This window comes from Rhincodon typus, chromosome 9 (genome assembly GCF_021869965.1).
Source record: "Rhincodon typus isolate 14 chromosome 9, sRhiTyp1.1, whole genome shotgun sequence".
NCBI classification, from domain to species: domain Eukaryota; kingdom Metazoa; phylum Chordata; class Chondrichthyes; order Orectolobiformes; family Rhincodontidae; genus Rhincodon; species Rhincodon typus.
The window spans coordinates 37,162,825-37,175,478 of record NC_063340.1 but is presented as its reverse complement, the minus strand read 5'-3'; the positions used below and the strand labels follow the sequence as shown (position 1 = coordinate 37,175,478).

At 40.2% G+C, this 12,654-nt stretch overlaps 1 protein-coding gene across 3 annotated transcripts in view; it reads right to left on the bottom strand.

Annotated features, from left to right (window-relative positions):
- Positions 1-12,654, bottom strand: part of LOC109910902 (glycine N-acyltransferase-like protein 3) — a 25,769-nt gene extending 13,115 nt beyond the window's left edge. The window contains exons 1-4 of one of the 3 annotated variants that reach the window (XM_020510161.2): positions 12,277-12,653; positions 7,922-8,101; positions 7,554-7,661; positions 3,314-3,434 (exon numbers count right to left, since the gene is read on the bottom strand). In XM_020510161.2, the coding sequence (XP_020365750.1) occupies positions 3,314-3,434; positions 7,554-7,661; positions 7,922-7,999 (307 nt within the window). In that variant the 5' untranslated portion in view covers positions 8,000-8,101; positions 12,277-12,653. Of the gene's footprint in view, positions 1-3,313; positions 3,435-7,553; positions 7,662-7,921; positions 8,102-12,276 lie in introns of all 3 variants that reach the window. The other 2 variants (XM_048601519.1, XM_020510160.2) reach the window with 2 other exon arrangements.

Below are 12,654 nucleotides of genomic sequence, written 5' to 3'. Positions count from 1 at the left end.
GTTCCCATTTTGTTTCATTTTTCTTTTCAGATTTGACTGTCTTCTTGCTTTTGGACTGCAGCTATCTTCCCTCAGCTGTTTAGAACTCCTTTAGGTACTTTTTTTTTAAAAAACTTGTCCTGTTGTCAATTTCCTTGACCTTGCATCACCAAGCCTCCTTTTATCACCTGCCTTCCACCACATTCGAGGTCGCCCCACCCCCATCCTCCACCCCACAAAATACATCCCCAGCGCCCCCTTGTTTAAGTCATTTTACACACTGGGTTTCTCCCACTTCTGAAAGATCATTAGCCTGAAAATTTTCTCTCTGAGTGCTGCCTGAACTGCGAAGTATTTCCAGCACTTTTAATGTCAGTTTTCCATTATCTGCAGTATTTTGGCTTTCCTTGTAGTCATTAAGGATATGTCAAGTACCCAAGTGATTGATTGTAATGGGGGATTCTCTAGTCTGTCTGTGCCCTACATGTTTCTGTGGTGGTTAGCAAGACATCAGGATTGTGTCTTGCCTCCCTAGTGCCAGGGTCAAGGATGTCTCAGAGAGGGTTCAGAATATCTGAAAAGGGAGACTTATCAGCAGGAAGTCATTGTACATGTTGGTACCAACAACACAAGTAGAGAGAGAGAGAGTTTCTGTGGAGAAAATATAGGAAACTTGGCAGGAGGCTAAAAAGTAGGTCCTCCAAGGTAGTAATATCTGGACTACTACTGGTGCCTCAGTAGTAGTGCCTAGGAGAATAGAGCAGATAAATGCATGGCTGAGGAGCTGTTTCAGCAGGCAAGGATTCACATTTTTGAACCACTGGGATTTCTTCAGGGGTAGAAATGACCTGTATAAGAGGGACAGCTTCCATTTGAATTGGAAGGGGACCAATACCCTTGAGGGGAGATTTGCTTGTGCTACTGGGGAGGTTTTAAACTAGTTAGGGTTTGGGGAACCTAAGTAATAGTGAGAAAAGGCTGAGGCTGGTACAGTAGATAAGAGGACCAGGCCAAATAGTTGAGGCAGACAACGAGGTAACACTATTAAATTAAACTGCATTTACTTCAATGCAAGAGGCCTAACAGGTGAGGCAGATGAACTTAAGGCATGGTTGGGAACGTGGAATTGGGATATCATAGCTATTTCAGAAATGTGGCTCAGGGATGGAAAGGACTAGCAGCTTGATATTCTGGGGTATAGATGCTACTGGAAGGATAGAAAGGGAGGCAAGAAAGGGAGACAAGAATGGTAGGGGAGTGGCATTTTTGGCTGGGATAACATTACGGCTGTACTTAGGGAGGATATTCCTGGAAGATTATCCAGTGAAGTCATATGGGTGGAACTGAGAAACCAGAAAGGAATGATGACCTTGTTGGACTGTATAAGAACATTCGTTCCCTCCCCCCCACCCCTCCACCCCCAAAATAGTCAGTGGGAAATTGAAAAGCAAATATGTAAGGAGATCTCAGTTCTAAATTGAAGTAAGACTAATTTTGATGGTATCAGATAGGAACTTGCAAAATAAAGACCGAAAGAACTGCAGATGCTATAAATCAGGAACAAAAACAGAAGTTGCTGGAAGAGCTCAGCAGTCTGGCAACATCTGTGAAGAAAAAAATCAGAGTTAATGTTTCAGGTCCAGCAACCCTTCCTCAGAACTGGACTATTACTTGTAAAAGAACTTGCAAAAGTTGAGTGGTGGAGGCTATGTGCAGGTAAATGTGTGGGAGGCCTTTAAAAATGAGATAACATGAATTCAGAGACAGTATGTTCTTGTTAGCATAAAGAGCAAGGCTGGTAGGTGTAGGGAATGCTGGATGACTAAAGAAATTGAGGCTCTGGTCAAGAAAAAGGAAGAGGCATATGTTAAGTATAGACAGCTAGGATCAAGTGAATCCCTAGAGTACAAGGGCATTAGGAAATAGTTGAGGGGGAAAAATCAGGTGGGCAAAAAGGGACACGAGATAGCTTTGGCAAATGAAGTTAGGGAATCCAAAGAGATTCTATAAGTATATGAAGGAAAAAGAGTAACTAGGGAGAGAATAGGGTCCCTTAAAGATCAATTGCCCGTCTATGTGTGGAACTGCATGAAATGGGCGAGATAAAAAGCAAATATATTTTACATCAGTATTTACTGTGGAGAAGGACATGGAAGCGAGGGAACTTGGGGAAAATAAACAGTGATATCTTAAACTGTTTATATTACAGGAGTAGTAGTGCTGGAGGTCTTAAAACACAAAGAGGTAGATAAATCCCCAGGACCTGTTCGGGGATACACCTGATCTTTGTGGGAAGCTAGGGAAGAAATTACTCGGTCCCTTGCGGAAATATTTGTATCATCAATAGCCGTGGGTGGGGTGCTGGAAGACTGGAGGTTGGCTAATGTGATGCTACTATTTAAGAAAGGCTGTAAGGAAAAGCCACAGAACTATAGACAGGTGACCTGATAGTCATGGATAACTTGGAGGGGATTCTGAGGGACAGGATTTACATGCATTTGGAAAGGCAAGGGCTGGATTAGGGATAGTCAACATAGCTTTGTGCTTGGGAAATTATGTCTCACCATCTTGATTGGGTTTTTAAAAAAAATTTAATAATTCTCTTGCAGCACTTAAAAGTGGGAAGCAGTTTTTTTTAAAAAAAAACAGCCAAAATCAGTTACAATGCTGTTTCTGATCAAATGAGTTGGTGTATGCAATTCTGAAGATGAAGCTGGAAAAATATCAAAAGTCCTAGACAAGTATTTCTATGTTGGAAAAAAAACAAATAAAGTTTTAATAACAGATGTAATTCAAATGGGAAATGTAAATAGGCATAATACCAACAGCTGTTGTACAAGTATGTGACAGTATATTACAAATATATCTTACTAATTCATCATGTAACAAGAAAGTATATGAGTTATTGACTTTAGATTCACTTTTCAATTTGTTCTCCACATTTGGAGACACCATATTTAAAGCCCATGTGTATCTGCCCGGAGAAGGTGGTTGTACTGGGTCTTATTCACAAACCACTGCTGTCTTCAAAAAGTGATGATACAAGTAGGTTTACCGAGTCCTGGAGCAGCTCGTACCCAGTGTAAAGATTTTACAGAATACTTGTATATAATCATGTCTGCAATTCTTCAAATAACAATCCCTGATTTTGCAATATTTAAGGTGTAGCATTGTTGCACTTATAGCTTATGTAAATTTGATGTATAAAGTTATAAAAAGGGAAGTTTAAAAGAGTGCAGTTTATAAAATGGCAGTTACATTGGCAAAAGTTTTTGTATGAAATGTTCTATAAATTCAGTTACAAGTATTTTGCTGTCCATGTATAACATCGTACCTCCAAACATGAAACGGGTTTTCCAGTTTACAATGTTGTCATCCATAAGCAGTTTATGCAAACTGCTCTGATCTCTGGAAAATACTGTAAGAGTAAATTCAGTTTCCTTGGATGTTTCTTCCTTTTGAGTTGAGAACAAAAGCAAGACAAAGTTATGATTAATGCATCTAATAAACTAACAAGGAACAATTCTTCTTCAGTTTTACTTAATAATGGCAACCTCAAATTTTAATTCAAACGTACAGTTCAATACCTTACTAACTGAGCTTTCTTGGTAAGTATGAAAGTTTATGCAACACATTAGCAACCATTTAAGGACAGATTGGCTGCAATTTCATCCGGGATAGCCTACCAACATTAATTTTTGAGGCTTGCACTGGAAGAATAGATACTTACGAAAATGTATAATTGCCTGTGAAAGCATAGCAAAAACAGAATTACATCTTCAGTGGAGGAGTAGAGAAAAGGTCTGCAAGGGGCCAACAGCTAAATTGAAAGTGCCTGAAGTATAGAAAGAAAACAAGATAGAACACATAACAAAGTAGACAAAGTAATAAATAATAATTGGACTGTTAACATAACTGGCTTGTACTAGGTCAAGAAAACAGCACACTATGGTGGGTTTATAAACCAGTAATGAGTTACTTAGGAATTCAACAACCACATTGTATTCATGCAAAAACTATGAAGTGGGAATGAGATGGCTTTGTTAGTGCTTCATATTTCATAAGGGAGAAGGATTTGCCTCAAGCATAGAGGAAATCCTTGCCTGTCCTGTGCCCCCATCATCTTCTCAGGTGTCGGTACAGTGATACACTCAGGGTGTAGACACATCAAGTGGTCCCCAAGAACCCAAATGGTGTTAGGTCAAAGATGAACAAGGAAATCTTTTGCTGCTTACCACTTATCATCTTAGCTCTAAATGATTAAACAGTATGTCATGTTGAACACCAAGTGGAAGAAGCACCAAGATGCCAGAGGCACAGAACATACTCTGGTTCAGGGACTTCAATGTCCATTACAAAGTGAGGTTTGGCACCACTAGTGACCAAGATAGACAAATCCTAAAGGGCACAGCAGCTAGACTGGGTCTGTGGCAGGCAGTGAGAGGAGAAACAACATCTTGATCTAGTTGTCAGTAATCTACCCATCTTGGATGTATCTGTTCATGATGGTATGAGCAAGAGGGACCATCTCACAGTCCTTGTGGAGATACATTCTGGATACCCTCTATTTCACTGTGCTGAATGGGATACTCTTCAAGACCAGGTTTTACACCATCATTAGATGTTGACCTTTTACTACAGTCTTTGGAAGACTGTGCAGGTATTACCTTCTGATCTCCATTCTCTTTCAGAGATGTAGGTTCCTTACTGCTTCTAATTGGAAAAATTGACTGAGCTAACTAAACATCTGAGTGATCTTCCTCCTGCTTAAATTCAGGATAACAATGATTCTCCTTTGCAGCTTTAAAAAACTCATTAAAATCATGTTAATAATCAGTCAAAAAAAGAAAATTTTTTTTAGCTGACTACCCGGGTGGCACAGCGTTTAGCACTACTACCTTACAGTCCCAAGGGCCCAAGTTCAAATCAAGCCTTAGGTGACTGTGCGGAGTTTGCATGGTTCTCCCCATGTCTATGTGGGTTTCCACTGGGTGCTCCGGTTTCTTCCCCACAGTCCAAAGATGTGCAGGTTAGGTGGATTGGCCATGCTAAATTGCCCCATCGTGTCCAGGGATGTGCAGGCTAGGTGGATTAGCCATGGGAAATGTAAGGTTATGGAGACATGGTAGGGTTTGGGTGGGGTGCTTTTCGGAGGGTCGGTGAAGATTCAGGTGGGCCAAACAGCCTGTTTCTGCACTAAAGGGATTCTATGATTGTTTTAAATACTTTTTCCTAATTAGTAAGAATTTTGCATAATTCTTCTTTTACAACAGCAATGGCTTCATATTTCTATTAATTTTGCATCAAAATTTTGAAGGAATCTAATTCCACAGTAACAATGTTAGTAACAGCCATTGGTTTAAATCACTGCCTCTGTTTACTTATTAAACTGACACTCTGCTGCTGTGTTCTGCCTTGACACTTCTTGGGGTTGATTTGTAATCTTCTGTGCGAATCAGAGACTTTCATTTTGTAGATATTCCCTCTATCCTGATGGATTGCCTGTGATTCAGAGTACAGAGACATCTTAGAAATTCTTCTTTCCTCAAATCCCATATGGGCTTTATGTCCAGGTAGAAATGCTATACTCAACTTTTTTTAAAAAATTCATTCATTAGATGTGGACATTGCTGCCAAGACCAGCATTTATTGCCCATCCCTAAACTCCCCAGAAAAAAAGTGGTGACCTGCCTTCCAGAACGTAGGATCAAAAGGAACAGGAGTAGGCCATTCAGTCCCTCAAGCCTGTTCTGTCATTGAATGAGATCATGGCTGACCCATGACCTAACTCCATATACCTGCCTTTGGCTCACGAGGTCACCTACAGTGCTGTTAGGAAAGAGGTTTCAGGATTTTGACCCAGCGACACTGAAGAAATGACGACAGTTTCAAGTTGGAAATAAACAAACATACTTTAAAGTATAACTATATCAACTCCCAACACTTTCCTGGCACAGTAAACACAAATGCTACTGCCAGGGTCTCCAATTATGAACACTGACCTTCTTTTCAAAAAATCAATTAGGGCTTTCCTTTAAATCTTAACAGCCCTCTCACGTGATTGTTAAGCAGCCATCACCTACCCACTTCATATTCCCCTTCCAATAAAGTTTCAGAAATAGGGATGATCACCAAAGAATGTACAGTATTTGGACCTCCGCAGATACTGAAGCAGTCTACATCCACATGCACACAGCGTGGACAACATTCAAGCTTAGATTAATAAATAGTAAGTAAAATTTGCACTGCACAAGTTACGGGCAACAACGATAGCAGAGATGAGATATTTTAACCATCTCCAGTCGACATTCAAAAGCATCACCATTGCTGAATTCCCCAGCTTTGACATTTTGGGGATTACCATTTAGAAGAACCTTAACTGAATAATTATTTAAATACAGTAGCTACAAGAGGACAGCGGCTGGGAATTTTTTTGTGAGTACCTTACCTTCTGACTCCCTAAAGCCTGTCCACCGCATACAAATCACAAGCTTTACACCTTCTAAGGCAGGAAGATTGACACAAATCTTGATTCTGTGATTCACCAACTGAATTGCAGAACACTCTCAACTACTTAACTGGACTACTTCTCTGCTCATTTAAAACAAATTAGCTATTTAAAGTGTGATAGTAAAAGTTATAGAAACTTGAACAGAAGAATGAGATTAGACTATAAGATTCCCATGGAAAGAAAAAAAGAGACTAGTGCAGATTTGAGGAACTGAATGGTATATTCCTGGATTATTCACATTCCAAGACCTGTTGAGAAAGAACTTGGGTATCACTTCAAATGAAACTGGCTTTTATCATGAGAAAGAAGGAGTGAATCTGGGCAGCTAATATTTTGTTCACTAAATTTTATATGTTTATTTTCCGTAGCACAAAAAAAACTCCATCAGGAAATGCAGTTCCACATAAGGGTCATTAGAAAATTTTTTAAAAGAATACAATGAAATCAAACACTTGTTATTTTGAAAATAAAATAATTTGAAGAATTAGCATGTGCTAAAGCTGGTCCTGTTTCTTTTCGTTCCAAGTGATTATATTTCATTCAATAAATAATTGGCAGAGAAATTAGCCCAAGTGCTGACAGCTTGGTAGTTCCCCGCCCATCAGAGTAACCTGCTGTGTGTTAAAACCACGCAATGTAAATTAAACTTGTTTAATTCCACATTACAAGAGTCTACTATTACCACTAGGGCATACAACTCCTATTTGCAGCCTTTTCTGAATTTACAAAGTTTTGGTTTTTGGTGAATTTCTATTCCCAATGGAAACGTGCAATGTGTACTTGCGATACCAAGGCATATGAGGCTATGGGCCAAGAGCTGGAAAATGGGATTAGTTAGGTGGTTGCTTTTGACCAGCGCAGACCCAAGGGGCCGAAGAGCCTTTCTTCAGTGCTGTAGACCTCTAAATGATTCTAAGAAACAGCCATTAGTAATGGACATAAATAGAAACTTGGGAGAAAAATCTAAATCTTAGCATTAGCCCTGCTGGTTTTACTAGTGATTACTTAATCCAATTATTTACTTGTAATAAAGTGCACTGTTCCTTAAAGAATCATAGCATACCTTTTTACATGGCCGACAAATTACAGCATTGAAATCAGGCCAAGAGTCAACAATAACTTCCAGATCAGGTATTTTGCCTCTATTAATGCTTAGAATAGTTCCGTAAGTCTAGAACAATAAAACAGAATATCTTTCATGACAACCGAACCCAGAAAAATAGTCTCACACCGTATTACGAAGTAACTCAATGAAGAAAAAAGCTGAGCAAGTTCTGCAGAAGGGTCACCGGACCTGAAACGTTAACTGATTTTGTTTCCACACCTCCCCAACTCCCCCCCCTCCCCACAGATGCTGCCAAACCTGCTGAGCTTTTCCAGAAACTTCTGTTTTTATTCCCGAAGAAAAAAAGCTGTTAATTTCATCCTTACTTTTATTGCAGCTGGCAAGTAATTCTTTAAGATTTTTTCTAAAGTCAGTAGCTTCTCTTCAGTCAGTAATAAAAACATTGTTGAAGGAGGCAGAACCAAAACGATTAAGCAAAGTAGCAACACCTTTGTGAATGGATTTGCTGCACAGCACTGATGTATTTCCTAGTGCAGATGTCAGTCCTGAACAAAATACAGGAACACAAATTAAGTTAACATTACTGAACAAGGGCATCAATTTCACAAAATACTTGGCAATTCCTACAGGTAAGGAGAAAGAGAAACTAGGAGACACTATTTGTCAAATACATGTAGCATAATATAATTCAAATTATACAAGTACTTAAGTAATCTTGAATTAAGTGGTACAGACAACAAGAAAATACAGTAGCATATAAAACACTAAGGAGTATGCAAATATATTTGAACAAACAGCCCAAAGAACTAGAAATAAAGTTGATTACAAAGAGATTGTCGGCAGATTTTGGATTGGATAAGATAGTGACTACATTCTTGCAGACAGAATGTCTAATGACTCTTTGAAGTATGCAACACGCTTACTGGATGACAATGTCAGGGAAACTATTTGCCAGGTCACAGTTAACAAAAGGATGTACGTAGGTGTAAAGGAGCTACAATGCATTAGAATTAGAGTTAGTTTTATTGTCACATGTACTCAAGTCAGTACAGTGAAAAGTATATAAGTTGCTGCTTATGGCACCATCTTAGGTACAAGGTCCCTAGGTACAGCTTCTTCAGTTACAGCTCTTAGAAAAATAGAGAAGTAAAAAGTCCATTATAATTTATTCCCAAAATTTGCAAAGTTACAAAAAAAAAGTTCAGTACAATGGTCTTCCAACCCAGTTCATGCTGGCTCCTAGCCTCCCATCCATACCAGGCCTTGACTGCAGACTGTCTGCCCACTGGACCCCACACTGTGCCAGCAGGCCGAGAGGACGCCTTGTTCAGCCTGAGCAGAGGCCAGGAGTTCCAAGGCTAAGAAGAGCAAAGAAACAAAGGGGGAAAATAAAGGAGCAAAAAGGAATGGACAGAATGGACGAGCTCCAGCTGAAGCATCCTACTCATCCACCAGCTTGGTGCAACATCAACAACGTGAAAATGGATTGTAAGCAGAATCACTAACTTGGCTTGTATCTTGCAGCAATCTGTTAAAGACAATAACTATGCCATATTCTACTACAGAAAGGCAACTCCAAGGATCTGTATGGCTGGAAGTGTTACATGCCTAGGTCAATGAATCCATTGCAGCGAGGTTAGAGTAAGTTAATCAGGACATATTGCTATACAACAAGCCCTACCATCTTCTCTCCTCTATGGTCCTGGTCAGATATGGTCTAGAATTTTGTCTTCGTATTTCTCACATAAATGGAAAAAACAAAGGCAGTGGACAAAGGTTTAGAGAAGGGTCATCAGTCTGTTACCTACTTTAAGAGGCCCTCTGATACTTGTTAAGTCAATAGAGCTGGGTCGAGCTAATTGGAGCCTCGTGTTGCTTCTTTTAGGGAAAGACTAATTGCCCCAACTTGGGCACCATGTTTATCTCCACCCCCACCGTGATCAATTCTGCACACATTCTAGAACGAGTAAAACCAAATTAGCATACAGCTAAAAATGATTGGCTAGGTGTTGCTACAATTAAGCAGTGCTATACAACTGCAAGTTGGTTATTACAGCCAATCTCTTAAGGTATGTTCCACACCACTCCTTGTAACAAAAATCAAGAAATGGAGGAATGAAGTCAAGTGTTCCTCTTTGAAGGAATGCTGCATCCACTTCTGGTCGATAGCACAGTTCCACTGAGGGGAGACCAAATTCCTGGTAGGAGCTGCAACTGGAGCATTTCAAATAGTGTCCTGCATTCTTCACAAAGCACAGTGCTTTGATCTGAGCCATGAATAGACCACTGTAATGTAGAATTATGGGACAAATGGAGAGTACACTGAAAAGAATATCTGATGACTCTGGAATTTCAGGACATATAAAAAAAGCTGGCAGTGAATGTGATGTGTATTGGAGAATTGGACTCAAATTAAGCACTTGCAGACAGCCCATATGAAATATGAATGTATCAATTACCTCTTCCTTAGGTCATTGCTGAATCCATGAGGGCTGTGCCCTCATGATTTCCAGGCTGTAGAGAATGCAGTATGACACCTCAAGGCAGAATACCTCAGGCAAAGGTTGGAGAATTTCACAAGAGCAATCAAGGCAGTGGAAGCTTTGCTTCAGCACCAGTCATCCATTTAATGATGCTCCATATGGCAGCACTGTTCTCAAATGTGAATGACGTGGAGGTGCCAGTGTTAGACTGGGGTGGACAAAGTCAGAAGTCACCCAATACCAGGTTATAGTCCAACAGGCTTATTTGAAATCAGAAACTTTGAGCGCTTCTCCTTGGTCAGGTGACTTCACCTGACAAAGGATCAATGCTCTGAAAGCTTGTGATTTCAAATAAACCTGTTAGACTATAACCTGGTATCGGGTGACTTCTGACTCAAATATGAATGGTTGGGCTTCTGGGGAGAAGTCATTAACCAGGTGGACAGCAGATAGTACAGCTGTTGGATGACAAGGACTCAGTTTTGAAGGTTGTGGTAATAGTGCACTGGCAAACAGGATAAAAGCATCATTACCTGAGGGAGGTGGTAGTCTGGTGGTAATGTCACTGGACTGGTATTCCAGAACCCATGTTCAGAGCAAATGGTGAAATTCAAATTCAATAAAATTTGAAATTGAAAGTTAGGCTAATGGTGACCATTTAACTATTATCAATGATCATAAAAACCTATCTGGTTCAATAATGTCTTTTATGGAAGGAAATTTGCTATCCTTACTTTGTCTAGCCTGCCATGTGATGCCAAACCCATAGCACTGTTGCCCCTGGATTAACAAGTAGGGTTTACAATAAATGCTGGCCTGCCAGGAACACCCGCATTCCCCCAAACATATTTTTAAAAGCCTGCTAGCAGCATTCATCAGCGCCATGATCTAGTCAGACACCAACTACAGAGTGAATATTAAAATCAGTGGTGCCACTGTATGACAGTACTGAGATGCCAGACCTGCAATGCCAGTAGATAGCAATTATAGTATCTGCAGCACTGGTGGTGAACTTGCGCTGACCACATTCAGCTTTTCCTCCTCACAAAAGCAGGAATTACTACACTAGCTAGTTCAAAAGGCACTGCTGGGATCTCCGCAACTAACTGGATCACTCTGCACAACTGGTTCATGTTCCAAAATGTATGAGTGTGAGATAACCTCAAGGGAGCACGGTCAAAAGCAGATTGTAATCACCTGATGTCTTGATCATAAAGTGCAAGTTCAAAATTCAACTCAACTCCACAGCCAGTTCATGCAGTTTCAGTTGAGACAGGCCGGATGGGTGGAGGGTGTACGGAGGCTTTTTTTTTGGGGGGGGGGGGAAACAGGAGATGCTTAATATATCAAACCCCAATTGCCATTTTCTGTTAAAAGTATTAATGTTTTCTTAGAAACTGTAACTTTTCTGCGCTTCCTTATTCCACCGATACGGACCTACAATTACATGATTTACCGATAGGTGATTGTACAAATTCCAAAACATTTGATAGAAGCTGCGGTTTGTCAAAAGTGTTTTACTGTGGATAGATATGATTTTATATTCATATTCCTTCTTTGCTTATTTTTCAGTCACTGATCCATTTATCAACATAAATAGTTCTCACTCTTCCTGGCTGATTCAGTTCCTGTTCGTTACCATCCTTACTGCAGGAGGCATGCATATCGTTACAACTTGTGTGGATTAGGTTAGAGATAACAAGGTGTAGAGCTGGATGAACACAGCAGGCCAAGCAGCATCAGAGGAGCAGGAAGGGCTTAGACCCTTCAGCATCTGCAGTTCCTACTATCGCTGGATTAGGTTAGATTTATTTATATTGTCTCGTACCTAGATACAGCGAAAAGTAACGTTTTGCATGCTATTTGCAAACAGTCGCCACTCTGAGGCCATCTTGGATCTATTTATATTACAGCAATAGTCTTGATATTTTTGGTTCAGCAGTCCATCTTTTCAGTTTTCTCCTCGATGCCTGGTAATTGTCTAATGGTTGCGATTTCTTTGGATTAGTTCAGTTTGGCTTTGTTTTGTTCTTCTGGGGAAGAAAATAGGGCACGTTGACAGCCCAACCGGACAGATTTAGTACTAATCTAAAATTGTGTCCATGATAATTCCCCTGCCCTGTATAACTCCAGGAATGAACTCTGGCCTCCTCAACTCCGCTTGCCTGACTCCTTCAGTAACTTTCGGAATACTCACCCCCATTTTTAAAAGGTGCATGTTCAAAAATAAATTTTACCTCTTTGATAAAGCTGCCCTCAAATCTCCTCCTCCGACGTTACGTTTGCTAACAGTCTGATGAACCTTGGGGTGTTAATTGTACGCAATGGGGAAGACATTGTTTTAAACCAGGCTCCGGTAGTCCCCGGTTTAATAAAAGTGGGCAAAGCCAAAGCATTCTGCTGTTATTTCAGATTTCTGGCTTTCGCTTTTATTTTCACAAGCAAACGCGGTGGGATGGCCAGAATCTCGATCTGGGATTTGTGTGTGGCCGAAAAGGACTGTCAATAAAATATTGTTTTCAGTCATTGGTTGACTTACTAACCACTGATATTGGTGACAAGGTGCAGGGCTGGATGAACACAGCAGGCCAAGCAGCATCATAGGAGCAGAAAGG